General features: G+C 39.1%; 1 protein-coding gene across 2 annotated transcripts in view; it reads left to right on the top strand.

Moving 5' to 3' along the window:
* Window positions 1–24,229, top strand: part of ALG8 (ALG8 alpha-1,3-glucosyltransferase) — a 625,276-nt gene that overhangs the window by 285,904 nt on the left and 315,143 nt on the right. For both annotated transcript variants that reach the window (XM_044072699.1, XM_044072700.1), the window contains one exon: window positions 7,568–7,671. In XM_044072699.1, coding sequence (XP_043928634.1) covers window positions 7,568–7,671 — 104 coding nt within the window. The remainder of the gene's footprint in view (window positions 1–7,567; window positions 7,672–24,229) is intronic.

Here is a 24,229-nt window from a genome sequence, read left to right on the forward strand (position 1 = left end):
CTATAAATGGACTCTCCTAGAGCTTTTGCTATTCCTCCTGTTCTGGCTGCCTTGTGGGATGCCTTTTCTATTGCATCTCAGGATCCTGATTCCCAGCCCCCTCCCCCAAAAAACTGATAGGTTTTATAAGGTGCCTGATTACTGCAAGTTCCTTTATAAGTCCTTTATAAGTGCCAAAGTGACTATCTGCTGACCCTTCTGTGGTGTGTGTGCATCCTACAAATCATCAAAGTTGCTGCCTTCTACAAAGTTACCTCCTTCTGATAAAGACAGCAGAAATATGGAAAAATGGATAAGAAGAGATGTACCTCAGCTGCCTATCCTTTTAGGGCTGTCAGTTATCAGACCCATATGAAAAGATATAGTTTGTCTCTGTTATCTCAGACCTGTCAGGTTATTTCTGACTTCCTGACTCTAAGGGGAACTTCTACTGTCTCCTTGTTAGGGACTTCTTCTCTGGTGGCTTACCATTCTATTAAATGCTGTTATGATGCAAGCAAATGCTTCTTCTAGGGCTGCTGCTTTTGGCTCTGTGCTGTGAAGATTTTCCTGGCTTCGGCTTCAACTTTTGCCGATGATATTAAGGCTAAGTTGATGGATGCTTCTCTGGATAACAAGCATTTGTTTGGTGAAAATGATAAGGCTTTACAAGATCTAAAACATATCTTTGCTTCTCCTGTACTTAAACTCCAAAGGAATTACTGCAATAAGCCGGCCTTTCTTAGTAGGCCATCTTGCCCTCCCCCCAAAGGTAAGAAGGGTGGTAGAAGGGCTCATCCTGCTAAGGCTACCCAGACTCCTTTAGCTCAGAAATCTCCTTTTCCTGCCAAACCAGGTGCTGTCTCACTATCCTGTTCTTCTCAGTCACATTCCTCTTTCTCTTCATCTTTTCCTGTCCCTTCCTATTTGGTTAAAGATTACTCAAGATTCCTTGGTTCTTTCCATCATTCGCCAAGGGTACTACGTGGTCTGGAAATCTCTACCCCATTTCATGGGCATTCCTCAGCCTGCTCAGGAACAATTAGTCTTTTTTCCCGAGGTGCTTCAGGGTTTCTTGACTCAGGGAACTATTTAGGAAGTTCCAGTTTCTCAAAGGTAGAAGGGTTTTTTTTCCAGAATGCTCTTAGTCCCCAGGAAAAAGGACACTTGGAGACCCATTCTGGATCTCTCTCACCTAAATACCTTTCTGAAGGTCCCTTCCTTTCATATGCTGTCCCTTCAGACTTTGTCTCCTGTGCTGCTTCCTCAAGTTTTTCTAGTTTCTCTGGACCTCAAGGATGCTTATCCTCATATCCCTATTCATCCTGTTTTCAAGAAGTTTTTACATTTCTGTGTTGCTTCCTGGCATTTTCAGTTTTCTGCTTTGCCATTTGGTCTCTCTGCTGCCCCAAGGGTATTCATCAAATGCCTCACTCCTGTGATTGCCTTTTGCAGGCTAATGGGATTACAGGTCTTTCCATACTTGCACGACCTAGTCTGCTCTCTAGAGATTCTACTGCAGCATCTTTACTTTGCCATTTCTCTCTTGCAAAGCCTGGGGTTCACTGTAAATTTCCAAAAGTCCTTCATGACTCCTTCACAAGATTATGTGTTTCTGGGATTTAGGATCCAGACTGCTCCAATGCTGGCATCCCTGCCTTCTCCCAAGGTCTTAACTCTCATTGACTTCTTTCAACCCCTTCATCTTCTGGCCTTAATTACAGATAGGGAATTTCTGAGCTCTGGGTTTTATGGCCTTCAACATTCATATGCTCCCTCTAGCCAAACTCCACATGAGAAAGCTTCAGTGGTTTCTAAAGTCAGTTTGGCTTCAGCACTCTCATCCTCTAGATTTTATAGTCCCTCTTCTTTCATGCCAAGCTAGAATTTAAGGGGTGGATTCAGCAATTGTCACTCAATCTAGGACTTTCTTTTCAACCTCTGCTCCCCTTTCTGGAGTTGTTCACAGACGCCTCAGATGTGGGATGGGGGGCTTCCTTCGGCTCTGTAAAAGTGCAGGGCCTCTGATCACTTCAACAAAAGAAAGACCATATCAGTGTCAAAGAGATGACACCTCTTCTGTTGCCTCTTCAAGCATTTTATCCGCTTTTCACTCCAGGGTCCCTCAAGGTACTTACAGACAAAACCACAGTGATGTGGTATGTCATCAAGCAAAGGGGGGCAAGATCTTTTCTCCTATGCAGGTTAGCACTTATTATGTGGGAGCTAGCTATCTAGTATGAAATGACACTTCAGGCAGTTTGCATTTCCTTAGGTCAGAACATTGTGACATACTATGTGAGCAGGTCCACATCACAATCCCATAAGCAAATGCTTTATAGGGATGTGTTTCTGGGCGTTGTCCACCAGTGGGGTACGTCTTAGATCTATTTGCCTCCTCCTGGAACAGATAATTTCCTCTTTTTTATACCAGAGCCCCATGTCCTCTGGTCTGGAAAGTGGACTCTCTCTCTTCTTCCTGGAAGGGGATGTTTTTTAATGCCTTCCCTCCCCTTCCTCTTTTCAAAAGTTCTGTTCAAGATAAAGCAGGATGCTCCCAAAAAATTGCTGGTGACTCCCTTTTGGCACAGACAACATTGGTTCCCTCTTTGCATTTAGCCAAGGGCAGTCATCACAAGTTACTTCACCGGGTGGACCTACTCACACAAGACAAGGGATCTCTCATCCATCCCCACCTGTACACTCTTCAGTTGACAGTGTGGATGGTAGGATTTTGATTCCATATCGAAACCTTTTTTTCTGAGGATGGGCTTAGGGTCCTGCAGGAGGCAAGGAAACCAACTACTAGGAAATCCTACTTATCCAAATTGAAGAGGTTTTCTGTTTAGTGTCTTTCTCATAACTTGGATCCACTTTCTGTGGATGTTCCTTTGGTTCTCTCTTATCTGTGTGAACTGCATAATGCTAGGTTGACATATTCTTCTGTCAAGGCCCACTATTTCTGATTGTCTGCCTTTAGCACCCCCTTTAGCCTCTAGTTTTGAAGCTAAGCAGTTTCTTAAAGGTCTCCTTCATATTAGACCTCCCAGATAGCCTGTTCCTCCTTCCTGGGACCTTAATTTTGTTTTGGAGAAATTGACCCAGGCTCCTTTTGAGCCTGCAGCTTCAGCTTTCTTGCAGCATTGTTCTTGGAAGACTGTGCTTCTGCTGGCCCTTACTTTTGCTGAGTGGGTGTCTGAGCTTCAAGCCCTTATGGCTGTTACTCCTTTTTTAGTCTTCCACAAGGTCTGGGTGTCTTTTCATACTAATCCTTGTTTTATGCCCAAAGTGGTGAATGACTTGTCTCTTAATCAGTCTATTTATTTGTCCACTATTTTCCCTTCTCTGTAATCTTGTAGTGAGGTTTTGCATTCTTTGGATATGCATAGATAACTTAGATTTTCTTTGGATAAGACCAAAGCTTTTCGCAAATCTGATCAGCTTTGTGTTTCCTTTCATCCTAGATCTTTAGGATTGGCTGTTTTCAAGCAAACTATTTCTTGTTGGATATCTAAAGTCATTTCTTTTTGTTATTGTTTTCATGGTCAGAGCCTTCCTTCTTCTGTTAAGACTCTTTATCCTCGGGCTATGGCTTCTTCTAGTGCTATTTTCAAAGGTTTAGATACTAATTTCTTTTCCTGATGCAGCTACCTCTACTTCTGTGCATATTTTTACCAAGCACTATAAGTTGGATATGCTATCCAGGGCTAGAGCGGGTTTTGCTAGGGACATTATTCATGGGTTCGTAAATGGCTGTACTGGCCCTTCCTCCTCCTTCTCTTCTTCCTGAGATTTTGCATTCTCCCTATTATAAGGAATACTGCAAGAGTGAACTGGAAGGACGTAGTACAGTTGTGTAAAATCTTACCATAGCGGTAGATGTCCTTGTCTTCTTTGTTGCAGTATTCACTCCTTCCCATCTTCCCCTGGTTGTTTCCCTTCTAGATGTGCTTGTATCCTCTGTGATCTTTGGACTGGCATTCCTACTGGGGCTCTTAGTTCTGAGGATGGTGTGTCTGGATGTCACCATTATGCCATATGCTGTACGCGGGGAGCATACGTGTGTGATGTATGGCATACCCTTGACAAGCTAAAGGCTTTGCTATACTGGCTGGACATTGGGCTACCCTTGGCAGAAGATCCCTATTGAAAGGATTACTGCAACAGTGAAGAGAAGGACATCTACCATTATGGTAAGATTTTACCCAACTGTACTCTCACTCCTAGTTTAGCACCCTTGTCCATCAATAATAGAAGCAACATATAAATGTCCCAACATATCCTTATTATGCCTGCCTCTGGGCTATTTGTGCACACAATTTAAGGGCTAAAATGAACATGGGAATGTAAGGCTAGGCATCTTCAGATTATAACAGATCAGTAGCCTTGTTAGAACCTATAAACATGAATCTTCTCTAAAACTACAGTTGGAATAGGAAGTAGTTATACTTAGAAGAAAGTGGATTTCTGTTCTGTGCATGTAAAAGTACTTTCCATCTTAGCACATACCATTGTACACACATTTCCTGTAAGCAAATTAAGAAAAAATCAGTACAGGTTTTGACTTGGTATGTTATTCATAGCACTTTAACACTTGAGTATTACTTTGAGGAGAATCATAATCTCTGATGTGATGTGATGTAAAAAGAGCCATTTTGAATTAATAGATCATTTGAAAATACAGTTAAGGAATTAAGGAACTAAACATAAGTCAGTTCTGCATAAGAGACTCCCAAAGATCATTTTCCTTTAGGATCATTGCATTTTTAAATGTTATTATGCTCAGACATGTATTGTGCTTAGACTAGAAACACGAGAAGCTTTTATCAGATCAAACCGAACAATGTTTTTAATAGCAAGCTGTGCAGCTAGAATTCTTAACTTGACAGTTAAACATAGCAGTCTTTCTGGTTAATTTAAACCAATAATTACCATCTGTAATGATTTAACAGTAAATTAGCTTGATTGTAATGGCATGGTGTAAAATGAAAAGCCTTTAACACATTTGAAAATTCGTAGCATCAGCCAAACTAAATCTCAAATGCTGTTAAATTCTTCCCTAAGTAAATGATAAAGCAAAACAGTGGGATAATCCGTGGGATTCATTAACAACTACGCTAAGTGTACACCGTTCTAAGTGAACAGACAACACAAGCATAACTCTCACCATCTTCCTCATAATGTTAGTTTTCTTTCTGATTTTTTTGTAGTCTTACATATCAAAGAAGATTCTTGAAGGTTAACACGAAGTTTAGACTACATTTACACTTTCTGTGTGACTTGAAAGCACAGAAAATGTGATAGGCATGTTCTTGAATTCAGGTTGTGTACACTTAGTGTAGGCGTTAATGAATCTGCCCCCATTGGTAACTCAAAATGCCAAAGAAATTCATCAGTACCTTAATTACAATCTGCTATTTGCTCACAGCAACTGTAGATTATATTCTGTAAACTTATTTGTTTTTGTACGATACCTCTTTATGCAATTAAATGCTGCAAACTATGACCAAATGATGACAAATTATCTGCTGCCATTAAGACCATTTTTGTACTAAATTCTCTTTAGAAACTTGAGTCTTCTGCCTTTGAGATGTGCTTAGAACTACCTGTTGGCTAGGTTGCGCCTCTCTGTCCAGCACCAAATTTATGTTCAAGGACCATTAATGGGTCTAGTATTGAAAAACAAATAACTGTAAAACTCAGTTTTTTAAGCATAGTCATGTTTTGTAGCAGAGAATTAAAGGAAACAATATGAGGTCAGTTCGAAAAGGTTACCACTAGGTGTAAGCCTGGTGTACACATTGCAGTAACCATTTCCAATTCAGAGAAAGGTCTATCATAATGCTGTACCACAAAGTGGAGAAGTACTGTGGTGAGCTGTTTCTGTGGCCAGGTCTATATTATCTGATCAAAAAACATATTCATCGAACATATTTTCATTTACAAACAGCGAAAACATTAATCACAGAGCGTCCACTTCAGTGAATTTTTTTTCCCAGGGGAATAAAATCTCTTGGCCAAAGAAAAACAAAACAAACTTTCAAACCTTCTAAAGTGGGGGACTTTGCCCCCTACATCCCCCTAACTAAATATACCAACTCCGAGATCACACTACAGGGGGAAAAAGGGCAAATCTCCAATGATGGCCACGCTTTTTTTCTCCTGGGAAAAAAATTTGCTGAAGTGGCCATTCAAAAATTAGTGTGTTCGCTGTTTGTGTGTCAATGAAAATGCGTTCAATGAACACATTTTTTGATCACATAATTAAGACCCTCTGTGGCCTACTGCAGATGCATATGAGGCTTCTGGAGGAGAGGTCTGCAATAATTAGCCATGTGCTTCCCTCCAGAAAATACCTGCAGTAAGCCATTTATGAAGAATTGCTCAACTGTATATGTTACCTTGGCCAGCCGTGCATTCCTCAGTTTTGGTGACATTGGAGCGACAGAGGGTTATTTGTTAATGATGGCACTTGAATGGGTACCTCTGTATTTTAAATGCATTCAGATTGATTCATTCGTCTGAGAGTAAACATTGCACCATATTTAAAGCCTGCTTGTGTGATAGAATAGATGTACTAATGCGTACAGAAAGAGTGCTTAAAGGAAGTTCACTCTGAATAATTACATCTCAAATTATTCTTCTACAAGCAATGCAACTAAGTACATGTAACAAACTAGCAAACTTAGAATGCGGTCCATATTAACCTCAGAAATACTTTCAGCTAATATAAGTCTCTTTCTATCTTAAAATATCTTCTGCTGATCCTATGTTTTCCAGTTTGCACATGCTTTTTCTCAGACTGTACATCTGCTTCTGTCGTCACCAGAACCAGGGCCCTTCTAGCACTTTGTTTTTTTTTTCCCATAACACATTTTATTAAAAAAAAAAATCATAAAGTGTAATACATTGTAATATATTACACGTATAACTATATGCAAAATATATACGACTCCTGTCCCAGATTTAGTTAGTAAACATTAATTAGAAGGAATATTTAACTATCTCAGATAATTACTAGTGAGAACTGGTATACTATTCGTAGAGAAATTATGAGGATATAGAGATAAAGGAGACTGACATGGAGAAGGCAAAAGACTAGATTATTTAAAATTAGGTTTCATGTTTGAAAAAGTATAGGTGGTTTAGAAGATTGGCGAGGAAGAATTGTGAAAGCTTTGTAGTGTTTGGTGATTAGTTCAGTAAATTCAGACCAAGCTAAAGTTGTTCGTGAGACTATTTTTGGAGATATAAAATGTCACTAAAGAGAATGAGAAGTACTCGAAGACAAAGCTATTTTTCTGTTAGGGAAATAAGCCATCTTAGAAGGCTGTTAACCCTGTATATGTAGTGAACCTTATACAGAGCAATGTCTTTTCACAAGAAGAAATTATATGTTCACTAAAAAGCAGTAGTAGCATCAAAATAATCAAGGCACAATTTACAAACCACCATATTTTTTCACTGTAGAGCAAATGAAACTAGGTAAAATATTGTGATGATTTAATGATAGATGGGTGAAATTAAAAATGTGCTATAAATACACTTTGCCCACCAGTTTATTTACAAATGCTTTTACTCTTATTAGATGGGTCCTTGAAGTGGAACACCTTCAGTTTTCTACGCCTTGCTTCATTGGGTTTGATTGTCTGCTCCGTTTTTGCTGTCTCCTTTGGACCTTTCATAGCTATGGTAAAAAAAATGTAATTTTGAAATTGTAGCCTTTAACTGAAGTAAAAAGTTTGCCTGCTTGTGTTTTTGTTTTTATTGTTAATGTTCTTTTTTCTTCAAGCACTTATTGAACGTAATGCATTGAAAATGTCTGGATTTCATCACTTGTTTTTATTTATTTATTTATTTATGTAAGTATTCATGTATGCATTATTTTATTCATCCAAGCATGTATTTGTGCAAGTGGGCCATTTTCACACTCAGCCTGGGGTTTACAATCAGATAAAAAAGGAATACAAGGTAGTGGAAGAAGTTGCTTGCAAAGTAATTTACAATAAGAAAATAGAAATACAATCAAAGATACAGAAGTAGTTGTAGGATTAATCAGTACAGGATTGTCAACAGGTTGCTAAGCTCTTTGCAATAGAAATACAGTTGATATAAAAAGTATACACAGCCCTGTTAAAATGCAAGGTTTTTGTGATATAAAAAAATGAGACCACAATAAATTATTTCAAAACGTTTCCCACTTTTAATGTGACCTACAGTGTGTACAATTTATTTGAAAAACAAACAAATCTGTTAGGGGAATACATATAAAAAATAAAAAACAAAATAAGCTGGTTGCATAAGTGCGCACACCCTTAAACTAATGCTTTGTTGTAGTACCAGTTGATTTAATTACAGCATTCAGTCTTCTTGGGTACACACCTGCCATCAATTAAAGAAACTCTGATTAACCCCAAATAAAGTTCAGCTGTCCTAGTAGGATTTTCCTGACATTTACTCAGTTGTCTGCTACAGCAAAAGCCATGGTTTGCAGAGAGCTTATAAGGCATCAAAGGGATCTCATTGTTGAAAGGTATCGGTCAGGAGAAGGGTACAAAAAAATTTCCACAGCATTAGATATACCATGGAACACAGTGAAGACCGTCATCAAAAAGTGGAGAAAATATGGGACAACAGTGATGTTGAAAAGAACTGGATGTCCCTCCAAACTTGATGAAAAGACAAGATGAAAACTGGTCAGGGAGGCTGCCAAGAGACCTACAGCAACACTGAAGGAGCTGCAGGAATTTCTGGTAAGTACTGGTTGTGTACTACATGTGGCAACAATTTCCCGTTTTCTCCATATGTCTGGGGTATGGGGTAGGGTTGCAAGACAGAAGCCTTTTCTTACACAGAAAAATATCCAAGGCCAGCTAAAAATTGCCAAAAACTACATCAAGTCTCCCAAAATGATGTGGGAATATGTGTTATGGTCTGATGAAACCAAGGTTGAACTTTTTGGCCACAATTCCAAAAGGTGCATTTGGCATAAAAACAACGCTTTGCATCACCAAAAGAACTCCATCCCCACTGTGAAGCATGATGATGGCAGTATCATGCTTTGGGGTTGCTTTTCTTTGGCTGGAACTGGGGCATTATTCAAGGTGGAGGGAATTATGAACAGTTCCAAATACCAGTCACTTTTGGCCCAAAACCTTCAGGGGTCTGCTAGAAAGCTGAAGATGAAGAGGAATTTTTCATCTTTCAACATGACAATGATCTCAAGCATGCATCCGAATCAACAAAAGAATGGCTTCACCAGAAGAAAATTAAAGTTTTGGAATGGCCTATCCAGAGTCCAGACCTAAATCCAATAGAAAATCTGTGGGTTGACCTGAAGAGGGCTGTGCACAAGAGATACCCTCGCAATCTGACAGATTTGGAGCACTTTTGCAAGGAAGAGTCACCAAATATTGCCAAGTCAATATGTGCCATGCTACTCCTACCCAAGAAGACTGAATGCTGTAATTAAATCAAAAGGTGCTACAACAAGGTGTTAGTTTAAGGGTATACACACTTATGCAACCAGCTCATTGTACGTTTTTAATTTTTTAAAATTTTCTTCTAACAGATTTGTTTGTTTTTCAATTGAATTGTACAGGTTATAGATCACATTAAAGGTGGGAAAAGTCTTGAAATGATTTATTCTGGTCTCATTTTTATATCACAAAAACCTGCATTTTAGCAGGGGTGTGTACACTTTTTTATCCACTGTACATAGGCTAGTAGTGGCATGTATACTGCATCGTGAATATTGTACTACACTATGATTTCTAGTGAAGAAATCCTGTTTTTTGTACCAATGAATCTTCTGCAGAACTTTGAAAACTGAAAAAAGGCGCACTATTTTACATTGAGTTATGTATATCAGGAAGAGGAGGGTATTAAGGAAAGATTTCTGGGTGTAACAGGTGGAAGAAGAAAGTGTAGATGTAGTGATTTGAGACTGGGTGGGGGCGGAAGTTGAAAATTGTGTGAGGACAATTTTTTAGGGTAGTGAATTGCTATGCCTACAAAGCAGAGGAGGCAGAAAGGGAGGGGCATGAAGAGTAGCTTATAAGGGGTGACAGTAAATTTGTTAGGCTGTATTTGTTGTGTGGTGTAGCCCAGGCATGATAAGTAGAAGACCTGAACTTGAGTGGATCTGGGAGAGTGGACGTGTGTGTGTGTGTGTGTGTGTGTGTGTGTGTGTGTGTGTGTGTGTGTGTGTGTGTGTGTGTGTGTGTAAGAAGTTGTACAAGGAGAAGTATTGTGTCTGGAATGTGCTGGAATGTGTGCCTGCTGCAATTGGTTGAATATGTTACTGTTTTGAGTAATGAGGGCTAGCGTACCTCAAATAATTGGCTGCAGTAAGAGTATAGGAAGTGTTGCTGAGTTGTGTTGTGGAAAAGATTAAGATATGGAGCTGGTTCTAAAGCAGTTGCATTTGGATTGGTTGAAAGGTGTTTCAGCTGTGTATGGAAAGTAATGATCAGCTATAATTATTTAATATCTTTGGGTATGGATTCCCAGACTTTGAGTACTGGAATAGGGAAAGCGTTCTCTGTGCATTTTAGGTTTGATAGTGGAGTTTACAGATGGAGTGTAGTTTGAGAAAGTGACCATTGATCATAAGGAGGAAGAGCTCTTTTTGGAATTCTCTGGGCAAAGATGGGGCAGCATTCTTCCCATAACAGGATGCACAGAAGGAGGGAAGCTGTTTGTGGAATGGGCAGACACTTTGCTTTTGCAAGAGTAAACCAGTAGTGTTCCCTTTTAGGGATAGTTTAATGAACCAACAAATGTTGTTTGAGGTGGTTTGTAGAGCAATACAGTTCTTTTGTGCAATAGAAACAATGAGTGGGAGACAGTATGCAAGCTAAGGGAGGATGACTTCTTTCCTTGTTGCTGCCCTAATTGCTGGACTGAGAAAGTGGGAACTTTTCCTGTTCCAGAAGAATAATTTATTAATTTTGGCTTTAATGACATGAATGTGGTACTGGAAGTAAAGAGAAGGATCTAGCCAGATACAAAGGCATCTGTGGTGTGAGACTGTTTCTGTTTCTTGGTTTTGGTTGCAGGAGATGTAGAATTTGGAGAATTTATGGATAGTTCCGAGGTGCTTTGTCTTTTTTTTTTACATTGAATATTTGGCTGTGCCTAGTTAGTCAGTTAATTTGGGAGAGGTCAAGTTCAAGCTGCTGTTTTATGGTAGCAACATTTGGGTTAAATGTATAGATGACCATGTCATCTGCTTAAAGTAGAACTGAAGGTGGGTGTCCCAAGGGAGGCTGCTGGCAAAAAGAGAGAATAGAATTAGGAGAAGGTATTGAACCTTGAAAGACACCTTTAGAGATGTAAGTTAGAGGAGAATGAGTGGATCCAGTTTGTTCCTTGAATTATCTGCAAGACAGAAATCCTTAAACCATGGGGTTGCACTGGGGCTGATGTTGGCAGTGGTTTGGGAGTGTAGCAAGAGAGAATAATGAACAGTGTCAAAGGCTTTTGTTAAGCCAGTAAATATTGAGTCAGTTATTAGTCCTTTATCTCTACTAAGGAGGATATTATCTGCCAAAGCATCCAGACCAAAACCCATGATGTTGGTAGCCAGTTATTCCTGAAGTCTTTATGTAGCTATGTAGCTGTCTAACTGGGTGTAGATTAGTTTTTCTAAGATTTTACCTAGAGTTGATAGGCCGGAGATAGGTCAAAAGTTACTGACACAGGTATTAGTTTTTGTTTCTGGGATTAGTCTGACTCTGGTGATTTCTGTATGGATATTGTTAGTGGCTTCTTCTATTCCATTGATTTTGAAGTATAATTGGGGGAGGGGAATCAGCAATAAGTTAATGATTTGCAGTTGAGGTAGAGGGAAACATAGAATGATTAGGAGGTGTAGACAAGAATTCCCTTTTAAGTCAGTGAGTGCGAGTTTTCCTGAGGATGCGTTGATGGAGTCTGTATGAAGGCAGTCTACTTTGAGGGTCCAGCCTTTTATATTGTTCACTTGGTTCCAAAATTTCCTTTGATTATAGATTAAGATTATAAGAGTTTGTGAGTGAGTTAGTTTTGTACCTTCTGATGGCTGTCTTAGCTGAGTTTCTTATCAGAGTCTTGTGGTCTTTTTTTTTTTTTTTTTGGGTTGTACTTTTATTCCAGATCTTCTAAGCGGCATCCCTAATATTTGTTGGTTGGTTTATTTTTTTTGGAGTCTAAAGATCAAGGGGAAGCATGTGTCTTGAAGTGAAATGGGAAGACTGGTCCTTGAAGTATCTGTTTTTCTGGGTCATTGAAATTTAAGATTTTTACCCAGTGGATTAAACAAATATTTTGTTTTAGTTTTTTTGTCTGATGTAGGTCTTTGAGCAGAAGGTGTGATGTTGGGGTGGTTATTTCATGATGGTGGTATAGTGTTAAAAGAGATTGGGCAACAGTAATTTGAGGGTAGTAGTACTGTGCTGTTATGGATTTTAGAGGGTTCATTAGTGGTAACAATTACTAGGAGAGTGCAGTTTCCAAAGTGAAGGGTTGGTCTACTAAAGACTTGAATAAGTTGAGATGAGCTAAAGTTAGTAAGAAAGTCATTGATTTCTGAGTTCTGGGGTTAAGGATGTTAATGATAAAGTCACCCAAGATGAATAGGATCTTATGTGGTCTGTTACATTCAAGTATGTTAAGTATCGGTGTTTTTAATTTTGGAAAGTTGGCAGGAGTGGGAAGGTATGCAGCCATTTATTGTTAGTATGAAGTAGTTGGTAAGGTTAAATGTGATTTCAAATCAATTTGGAGTCACGATCTCTAAATGAGGAGTTCTGGTTATGGGATTTTAGTTGTTTGTTTTCTTTACTGAGGAGTCGTATTCCACTGCCTGATGTTGCACTGAAAATGTAACTAAAGTTTGGGAAGCGGAGCTTAGGCTTGGGATTGTTATATTTTAGTCATGACTCTGATAGCCAGGATCGTTGTGCTGTTTGTATCAGTGAAGGAATGGAGTTGTTATAGTTTATTTAAAATGCTGCCTCCATTTAATCATGACAGAAGTTTTTAGTGATGTGTGCTGTGGGGCATGGCTTGATTCCATATAACATTGTAAGATTATGATTTATAAGAGTTGTATGAGTTTGATGTAGAAGCATGATCATTTTTTGAAGACGTTAAAGTGCAAAATGTGTGAATTTCTTCAAGAGGGAAGTAATATATTTTAGTTAAATGGCATGTGAGATTTGAATTACTGTTGTTTATCAGGAGAGACAGCTGCAGCAGTGCTTTGGGAAGTGGTGTTATTGGTGAAGGGATTAAAGTGTGCTTGACATGGAAATACTGTAAGTTATGTTTGTCTGTGGGGTTTCCAGGGATATTATGTTTGATGGTTAGTTGTAGGTGACTGTAAAAGGTGGTTGTGTTTAAATATAGGGTTGTTTTTTCTGAAACTGTTAATCTACTTTTGTGAAGGTTAAAGACATATTAGACTAACACCAATTCACAATCATTCAGGAAAAAACCCACAAACAATATAACAGATTCCTGTGGTGTAAAAACAACGGCTGGGTTCAGATATTGTGTTAATACCATGCAGTTTTATTAAAACAATGTTGAGCACTTTTGTTCCAATTACATTTATGGAACTTCATAAGAACTATAACTTTAAAATGCACTCATCACAAATAGGAAAAAAATCATTACACAACTTGTCCATTCTAATTAATTAATTAGCTAAATACTTTAACCTTAAAACAGAAACGATATCAATCCAGGGAAACTTGTAGCAACTAATCTTAACTGTCATTTTAATTCATTCATTGCCAGATGCTCCTCAACTATATAACCCCAGGAATCAGATCCATTTTGATATAAAATCATGAAATAAAATCCATATGTGTCATTTACTTTAATATGCCTAAAAAGAGAATTATTTTTTTTACAGTTTCTTATCTCTACCATATGCTCATATATTCGATTCCGTAATTTTCTTGCAGTCATTCCAAAATAAAAAGCTGGACAGGAATCACACATCATCCAAAACTTTTTTAACTGAATGTAAATTAGTAATGGATAAGTTTAGTAAGAGGGAAAATATGCTGGAAGAAATTAAGAACAAGGTAGTCAATAAGAGGCAGAATGGAGTGTTTAATCCCATTCTAACAAATACGTTGAATGTCAAAAATGGTGTTACCTTCCTTAGGGTGAACCAACAGCAGTTTAACAAAGGGAGGTTGTTTATAACAACTTTTAAAACAGATAGTAAAGCTATAGTAGAGTGTATTTATAGGTATTGGAATGTCTTTAAATCTGATGTTTCCCTACTGGAAAAAAGCCAGGTATTGTTTTTTGGAAAGGTCAGTCATTGAAATATTTACTTGAACATAGTCGCAAGCAAACTAAAATGAAAAGAAAGTTAGGTATGTTTAAATGTGGCCATTGTAATCAGTGTCAGTATGTTAAAGTTTGTGATAAATTTTATGTACAAGGAACAGAATTGAAGATTAAGGGGTATTATGATTGTGAATTAAGTCACGTGATTTATTTAGCAATGTGCAATTCTTGTCCAGCTTTTTATGTTGGAATGACTGCAAGAAAATTAAGGAATTGAATATATGAGCATATGGTAGATATAAGGAACTGTTAAAAAAAAAAAAAAAAAAAAAATAATGCTCTTTTTAGACATACAGAAGTAAAGGACACACACATGGATTTTATTTCGTGATTTTAGTTATAGCTTTCAAACTTATTTGTTATCCTTCCTTTACCTATTTATTTCTTTGTGATTACCACTAATAGTTCTTAATTACCATCATTGGTAATTGTTCTATTTTTCTACTTACTGCTTGTCAGTATTTCTAGTTTCCCCTTTTATTTTCTTCTTACTACGAGTAATTCTTAATTACCTTAGATGTTATTTTTTTCTCTCTTACCGCTAGTCGGTATTTCCTAATTACCATTGTTGGTACCGGTATTATCTTTTTCCTCTAGCTTTGTTTAAAAAAATATAGTAGTAATTGTAGTATTTTTCTGGATAATTTTGTCTTTTTGTTCTATTGTTGTACTGTGGTTATCTCTGTATGTTGTTATTATCTTGGCAGATAAACCATTGGGTTTTAAGAAATGCAGAAATTGCAGGCATAAGCTCCCATAATCTCTGCTTGTATTGCTTGGGACCAGAACATTTGCAAGCTTCTTGCTCCATTTGCAAAGCTTTTAATCCAAGAGTTCTTATTGACAGAAAAACAATTTAATCCTCAAAGGCCCTCTCCCTTCGGCCTTTGGAGGGTCACTGACTGGAGGCCAAAAACCTTCAAACATGAGAAAATGGAGGTGAAAAAAAGGCCTTTGGAGCATCCTAGCTCTTCTCAATCTGCTTCAGATCTGACCGCGGAGCCTAGGAAGAAGACTCAGAAAACATTGATCTGACACAAAAATCTTCGGATCCGATGACTTCAGACACCAGATCCATCTCTTCAGATCTGACCCATTCAGAGTCTAGACATCTACCAAGAACAAGATATGCAACTTTCTTGGATCCAGTTCCCTCTTGGCTCCCATTGTCATTACTAGAAAGATGCGCAGATCTCCCTCCATTGCCTCTTCCTGTTCGTCCAGAAGTCTACAGCCCCACCAATTCTGGCTCCTCCAATCCATCCTTCAGTTTTGGAGCACTCGGATCCGAGACTCCTGGAACTGTCTGATTTGGATCTGAAGATGCCTCTGTCTTCGGATCCAGTGTCTTCTCTGAGTGTGACTGGTTCAGGCCTTTCAGAGACAGATGGCTCTCGGACCTGAAGCTTCATTGTCGGATCCAAGGGGTTAGAGTCAACCCAAAAGTTGTTGGAGCCTTTTTTGCCCTTTGTACATCTTGGCATTTGATAGTTTCATTTTAACTCCTGCCTTGGGTGCGGTGTCTTCCAGTTGGAAAGAGTCATCAGTCCAGAAGCATGCATTTTCAGCACCTACAGTTTTCTTTTCCCAGGGGCATTCTGCCTTCGAAGTGGTAGACAGAATGTTCTGTTCTAGAGATCAGATGTCTCCTTCCACCTAGGATCTTCCCTCTGGTTCTCAGATGTCTTTGTGTCATGAGCCTCAGCATTCTTCTCCACAGGGGCAGCCAGCCCAAAGTCTCCAGGTGACCCCACAGGACATAATTATCTCTTTGAATACTTCTCTGTAACAACCCACCGAAGAAGTCCCTAAGAAGAGGAAGTGCAAGAGGAGGCACTTGGACTGCTTTCAGGAGTCAGTCACAGTAGATACTGATTTTGGTGAAAGGGAAGGGTCCCCAAGATCACCACCTGACGACGTCTCATTTAGAGACATTTTAAAGATCCTGAAACAGAGCGGTGGATGGTCTATCAACAACCCTTTTCAAGGGGAATCTATTCCTGGAGGCATTTGGTACTGGCCCATCTACTTCCTAGCCGATTCCGCCCACTGATGTTGATTTGATCTCTCAGCAGGAGTGGAAGGAACTGGATTCTGCAGAAACGATCCCCAAGAGATCATAGGATCCTGGCACCACTGAAGGGAAGAGAATTTTGAAACAAATGAGTACCAGTGGATGCTATGGTCATGGTGGCAGCCACCATGAAATAACTCATGGAACAAAGTTCTTCTGTTCATTGCCCTAACAGGGAGTTTAGTGAGCTGGATAGGTTCGGGAAACGTGTGTATGCGTCTGAGACCTTTGCTGTCAATTCCCTAAATTACTTGGACCCTTCAGCCTATTTCAAACTCCTCTATGAGGCTTTTTTCACATGCAGCTTAAGGAGCCTCAGGAACAGCGTATTCAGGCATTTCCATCAGGAGGCATGCCATGATGCATCTGTGTGACTTTGTCATCCTTCGTAAATGCTCCCTTTGACTGAAGTTTGTTTTTCGGCCTAAAGTGAAAGGCACACTCTCCAGGTGTGAAAAAGATGGTAAGACCCTTTCTGATGTGGGAGTACATTTCTGAAGCCCTCAAAGAACCTTTTCCAGGAATCAATGAAGTGGTCAAAAGATGTGGTTCAGGAAATCCCAGGGTCCATTCCATGATCCATGTGGAAAGAGTTCCTCCAGGGGCAGAGTGGGGAACTCAAATGGGAGATGCTACCCACGAGGCAGAGGATGCCTGCGACACCAGTGGTCCAGAGAGTCCTTCTCTGAGAGACCCTATCAGCGCTCCTGAAAGGAGACCCAATTGCTCACCTCTGGAGGCAGTTGGGGATCGCTTATCCCTGCACCAGAGAGCCTGGCTACATATAACAAAAGATACTTAGGTGCAGAGGATTATTTCCAGAAGCTATATAATTCCCTTTTCTCTGTCTTCACCATTACAGAACAAAATTCCCAGCATTCCACCCAGTGAGAGGAAAATGGCAGCTTTGGGTATTCAAAAGCTTTAAGAAAAACGAGTAATTCAAGAGGACCTGGAACTTACTCAAGAGTCTTTTTAGTGCCAAAGAAAACAGGGGACTGGAGACCAGTTTTGGATTTCAGCAATCTGAATAAATCTGTTTAGCATACCAAGTTCCAGATAGTCATGGTTCAGTCCATATCGCTCTTCCTGTAAAAGGACGACTGGATGTGTTCAGTAAATCTCTAGGATGCATACTATCTCTTAAAAATGAACAGACAATCCAGAAGATGCCTATGCTTCTGGCTGAGGACCAGTCATTACCAATTCAGAGCACTGCCCTTTGGTCTCACTACAGCCCCCAGGCTGTTCATCAAATGCATGGCAGTAGCAGCACCTCACTTAAAATTGCAAGGATTCTGAGCATTTCTATGTCAGGATCAAAGATTAATCAAAGTATTAACCTTCCTGTATTTTTTCAAAAATTTTCAAACAAAGGTGAATACATTTTGCACTTATTAGACATTCACAGACAATTACCTTTTTATCTTCACAAATCAGAGAAATTTAGAAAGTCAGATCAATTATTTGCATTCTTTTCAGAAACTAGATTGGGTCAGCCAGTTTCAAAAGTAACTATCAAAATGGATGACAGATTGCATTTCTTTTGTTTATAAAAAGTTTGGTCTGGCTTTAAACCTTAAGAGCCCATTCAGCCAAGTCCATGGCAACTTCATCAGGCTTTTTATACAGGATTTCCATGGACAATATTTGTGTGGCTGTGACTTGGGCCAGTCCTCTTACATTTATTACTCATTACAAATTGGATGTTGTCTCAAGGGGTAGTGTGGCCTTATGCTCTATACTACTCATGAATATCCTTCCTTAGAGTTCACCAAGGATTCATTTAGATGGGAACTCTGTCCCATACGTCGAGGAATGAATGAAAATTGACATCAGATAAAAAAGTTATGTACTCAACATAATGGTCCACCTATGTTGTCCATTTTCATTCTTCCACGACTCACCTCCCTCTAGCCCCCTACCTCTTCTTCTTCTGTTGAGGACTTCTGGAAGAATGGAAGAACATTAGAGGAACCAAAGTTCCTTCAATTTGAGCTCTAGATAGTGACTTTCTATCTTAAAGCTATAAATTTATTATGTCATACAATAAGAAGCTGCAAACAAGATCTGAGGAATGAGAGGGACTGCTGATTTGTGGATAATGGAGGAGCTTTAGAGCTTGTAGTCAATGAGCTTTGAAAGAGTGTCCGAGTCTGATCCAAGGATCAGATCTGAACGCGTATGTTGAGGAAGAATGAAAATGGATAACACAGATGGAACGTTATAGTGAGTACATAACTTTTTTTTTTTTTATATTTGTGTAAGTATATAGAGAGGCATGTACTTATAGAGGATTTTTTGTTGTTATGTGAAAGCTAATGTCTGGTTAAAAAATGTTCTAACAATGTACGTCTAGTTTGTATAGTTTTCAAGATTTGCACATTTGTTCATGAAAGTTTAGAAAATGTATAATTTGTGGTTTATGTGTATTATGGAAAACACTATGAATGCACTATTATCACTGTAACAAACTTTTCTTACTGATAACATTGTTATTTGTACAGTTTTAATAGCTTTTGCTATTTACAATCTGTTGCTTTTGAATTTATGTAGGCTGCCAGAGGTGTGACAGTGTTAAGGAGCATCTGGTTATATTATCAAGTCCTATAGAGGAAGTATTTTTGGTCATGGTTAGCACTATTAATAAATAATCTTTAGAGATAAATGGAGGAATAAGACATTCCGATATTTTGGGATAGTCAACTGGAGCTGAGCTCACTAAAAAGACAGGTTTGGGAGCCAAACTCTTCAGAGCTTTCCTGTTACTGAGAAGAGCATTTCTGTGGGCTTTTGAGGATCGACAGTTGGCCAACACTGTTCCATTGCTGGATAGATAAGTTCCCTTGGGGGGAAAAGCCTTCCACATTACTTTTAAACCTATTTAAAGTTACTTTTTGCATGAAACAAATAATGTTTAGCTACGAAAATTATTTTCCTTGACTATGTCTTGACTTTTATGTACTTTTAAACAGGAATGCACTTTTTTACTTTGGTGGTTAAAAGTCATTTAAACTACTTTTTCTGCGGACAAACTGTTTAACAGTCTCCCCATCCCAAAAAGTAAAATAATGCGTCAGTCACTGTATTTTTTTTTTTTTTTTGGAGGGGGATACTTTTTTGGTACTTTTCTAGTTTAACAACTATTGATGCTAAGCTTCCTTAGAAACTAAATATAATTTTTGACTTGACTATGGAACAACCTATCTGTTCCTTGTTTGGACATTCTAGCCACAAAAAGAAAAAGATTGTTAACCTTTGTCACTACAGCAGGCTGAAAATATGGCACAGGTGAGTATTTGTGCTGTGGCCAAAGATGGTTCCTCAGATTGGTCATCTTTTTTTTTGAATCCCACTGGTGTTGTCCATACAGCCACCATTGACTGGGGTGAGCCACATCCGTTGTGGCTGCTGGGGGTACCCTCAGTGGGCAATGGAGAGCCATTCTTGTCAGACATGGGAGAAGGGGCAGGGAATGTACCTGTGCTTGGCCAAAATATTGTACCCATCCCTGTGGAAGTGCTTGCTGGAAATACTGGGTCTGTGTGCCGTATATATCCTGTCAGAAAGAGACAGAAAATTACACATTTTACTTCTCCTTTATCAGTTATTCTGGACAGAAGTTATTTATTGGGGTAGGCCGGGATCTTGTACAGTCTTTTGACCCTTCTTCTGAGGTGGTTTCTTGTAAAAGAAAAGGTGTTCCTCTTTCCCGAAGAGGTTCAAGAATTGGAGTGTGTTTAGAAACGTGAAGGGACAGATGCATTTTTTCCCCAGGTTTCTGATTCAGATTCTGAGAAAAGTGCTATATCTAATTCTCCTTGTTAGGGATTCTCTTTCTGTTTGACAATTTCAAGAATGAACCATTGTTTTCAGTGGTAGAGTACTGAGGTTTCCCAGACCATTAGAAAAGCATTATGACTTGTTACACCAGGAATTTCCAGAACCCTCACCCATCCCCCAGTGCTTTCTGTATTGGAGGTTGTGTTCGTCGCAGCCTGTGGTTTCCCTAACAGCCAACCTGCAGATTGAATATACAAAGTACCTCATTTTTTCAGGTTGGGATGGGTTGGCATAATTGTTAAAGTCCTAGCCTCATAAACTAAGGTACATGATACCTCTTGCAAGATTCCACACAAGAAAGATACAGTAGTATCTCAAGTCTCTTTGGTCCCAGCATCAACATCCATTTTCTTTTCAAATCACACTTCTGGGATTTGTGAAGAGAGAAATTGCTTGGAAGAGACATCAGATCTCTTAGAATCCAGGTACCCAATTCTCCCCTCCTTCTGCAAAGCAGTCAGTTACAAGAGACGTCTCAGACTTTGCTTTGGGACAAGAAAGCCCGACCAAAACACATACAAATAAAAGAGATGCTAGCTCTTATAATGGTTCTCAACTCTCTGGATCATCTGTTTCCCCAGGACTTCCTCAAGAGGTTGAAAACTAGCCATGTTAGCACTCAACAGGTATCTTACATTCCCTCAGAGCAAAACAGTGAGGCAGACTAGCTAAGCAGGACCAAGTCTAAACCTCATGAATGGAAACTGAATCAAGGGGGGTCTTGTAGGATTTGATCCATCTGTAGGGAATTCCCCATGTAGATCTTTTTGCTCCTCTCTAAACAATCAATTGGCAAAATTCTACTCCAGGACTCAAAGCAAGAAAGCCTGGATGACAGATGCCTTTTCTTTTCCTTGGGGGCAGGAATGTCCTGCATGCTTTCCCACTCTTTTCACAAATTTACAAGGTATTTCTAAAGATTCAGAAGGACTCCACAAAGATCATTGTGGTGACTTCCTTCTGGCCCAGGCAAAAGCGGTCCTCCCTTCTGTTGGAATTGGACCGGAGCAATTACCACAAGCTTCCTCACAGACTGGATTTACTCACACAAGATCTGGGGTATTTCATGCATCCTGACTGCAAACAGCTGCAACTGACTACTTGGATGATAATGTCTCAATACTTTTTAGGCACCTCTTTTGTGAGGATGTGCAGCAGGTATTAATGGAGGCAAGAAAGCCTAGTACTAGAAAATCATGTATAACCCAATGAAAATGGTTTTGTAGTTGGTGCTAGTAAAACAACCATCACCCATTCAGGGCTAGTTTTTCTCTGGTTTTACAGTATTTGTGTGAGCTACTATCTTATGGCCCATCTCACTCCTTTGTCAAGGTTCATTTGTTGCCCATTTCAGCAAATGGTTGTCTAAGACTATTACCTTTTATTGTACTCACCATATCAAATCTATTCTAGGCATGGTCAAGGCCCTCTCTATCAGGCCTTGGCTTCATCTATTGGTTTTTGGAAATAATTGGATTCTAGAAATATTCTAGAAGCTGTCACTTGGCCCTCTGTACGTACTTTTACAAAGCACTATAATCTTGATTCCCTCTAGGGGTCCAGGCCAGGCTTTGGTAGGACCATTCTCCAAGAGATGTTACACCCTTCCACTTAACAATTGCTGTGGTAATCTACCCATATAACGTAGGGTACTACAGCAGTGATCAGTTTGAAGAACATAGCTCAGTTGTGTAAGTAAACTTACCATAACTGTAAATGTTTGAATGATCACTGCTGCAGTAGTCACTACCTGCCTCTACAATCCCTTGTTTTTTATTCATTTTGTATGCCAAGGTGTGGATATATATTTTTTCCTTTCCTAGTAATATCCTCTCAGGGCTTATCATGACAGCTCTGAATGGCTTGACACCGAAACTTGGCTTTTTCGTCAGCTCAGCAGTTTCAGGGCATGGAAGGTGACTGGAAGCTTTGGAAGATGGCCAGTGTTTAATGTATGCAGGATGTAACCCATATAGCTTAGGCTACATTCATGGTAAGTTTACTTACCTAACTGTACTTTTTTAAGCAGTGTCATTTTTAATTCTTACCACAATAGGAAGTTGATGATGTATTATTCTGTACTGTCTGCCTCTGTCAAAGCCACAGATCGCAACACAGTTGTTGTGAATTTACTCATTTAGAACATTTCTTTGAGTATGCTTAATGCACACAGTCAAGACGTGAACCAGGTTTTGAGTAATTTACACAAAACCACCATCTGGAATGCCCTCCATCCATGTTAACTCAGTTGTATTCTTTAAATGGAATATAAGCTGTGATAGGATTAAGGCATGCCAAAAATATGCCCACCTTCAAAATGCAGACTTATTGGCGATTTCATATGTGAGATAGGCTGGGGACACCTTTATGTGCAAACAAACAGATAAATAGTAGCATTTTAGCACATGTTGGAGTCAAGCACCTTGATAGCAGTGTCATATCCAGGGCGGCCCCATGCAGATATAACTTTTGGTAGACACTTCTGAAAAAATGGCGCAGACAAGTTAAGTTTTCAAGGCACATGGAACTTATTGTTATGAATGTTCAAGCTGCACAGGCAGTACCACAGAGAAATGATCATAAATTGAACTACCCTTTTCCAAAAATTCAGTTCTGAAAAGCGTAACTCGACCCAACTACCTAAATTATATATGCCAACTCCACATGCTCTACTGTGGAGAAAAGAGAAAAAAATCCCATGAAACTGCACAACCAGCATGCAGAATGCAGTATATTAAAGTTAAAACAACCACAGTATTTTTCAGTAAAAAAGCCATCGAATGAAAACTCATCAATGAAACGCAGATAAGCTGAACACACACAGGCCACAGTTTGTGCTTTTATAAAACTACACACTCACTGACATAAAGGTGATACTGATACAAAAATCTTGTCATAAAGTAGGCACTGCAGTAGGGCTGTAATGTAAAACAGATTGCAGACAAAAGAAGTAACTGCAGACATAGTGACATTTGCAGGGAGACACAAAATAATAGCAACTGTGCAGAGGATATAGGCTGTGAGCTAATGAACTTCATACTCTAGTCCAGGATTTGAGTCCTTCAGCTTACATATGCCTGATGTGTGATTTAACAAGTTACATAACTATACACTTCTTCCAGGATCACTACAGAAAAGAAAGACTTGTACCTAGTGGGTTTACCTAAGTACGAGATGAATGAACTATAAATAATAAGTTACTATAGCAATAACCCACGCCTGGGTGTGGGTAATGTGGGATTTACCCATGGTTGACATGGTTTGGTCCCGAGGGCGAAGCCCGAGGGACCAAACAAAGACAACCGTGGGTAAATCCCGCATTACCTACACCCAGAAGTGGGTTATTGCTATTATACTATGACATTATTTAAGAAAAGAAATAATTACTTTTCTTAAATAATGGCATTGTATAATGCCTCTTTGCTGCCCTTCCGCAGCTATCTGGTATCCGCGGCAGTTCTGATGTACTGCATGCCTACGCAGTACATCAGAGTTGTGGCCAAAGCAACAGAGAAAGCAAGATCTCCATTGCTTTTTACTGTTTCGCTATGTTAAATGGGTTTAACATAGCGAAACAGCTTTAAAATAAGCAACGGAGATGTCCGTTGCTTATTTTAAAGCTGTCTCGCTATGTTAAACCCATTTAACATAGCGATACAGTAAAAAGCAATGGAGATCTTGCTTTCTCCGTTGTTTTTTAAACCTGTCTCGCTATGTTAAATGGGTTTAACATAGCGAGACAGCTTTAAAATAAGCAACGGAGATCTTCGTTGCTTATTTTAAAGCTGTCTTGCTATGTTAAACCCATTTAACATAGCGAGACAGGTTTAAAAAAAAAGCAACGGAGAAAGCAAGATCTCCGTTGCTTTTTACACACTGTGTCGGTATGTTAAAGGAGTTTAACATAGCGAGACAGCTTTAAAAAACGCAACGGAGATCTCCATTGCTTTTTTTAAACCTGTGTCGCTATGTTAAGCTCTT

Source organism: Protopterus annectens, chromosome 5.part0, assembly GCF_019279795.1.
Source record: "Protopterus annectens isolate FY-2018-M chromosome 5.part0, PAN1.0, whole genome shotgun sequence".
NCBI lineage: Eukaryota > Metazoa > Chordata > Ceratodontiformes > Protopteridae > Protopterus > Protopterus annectens.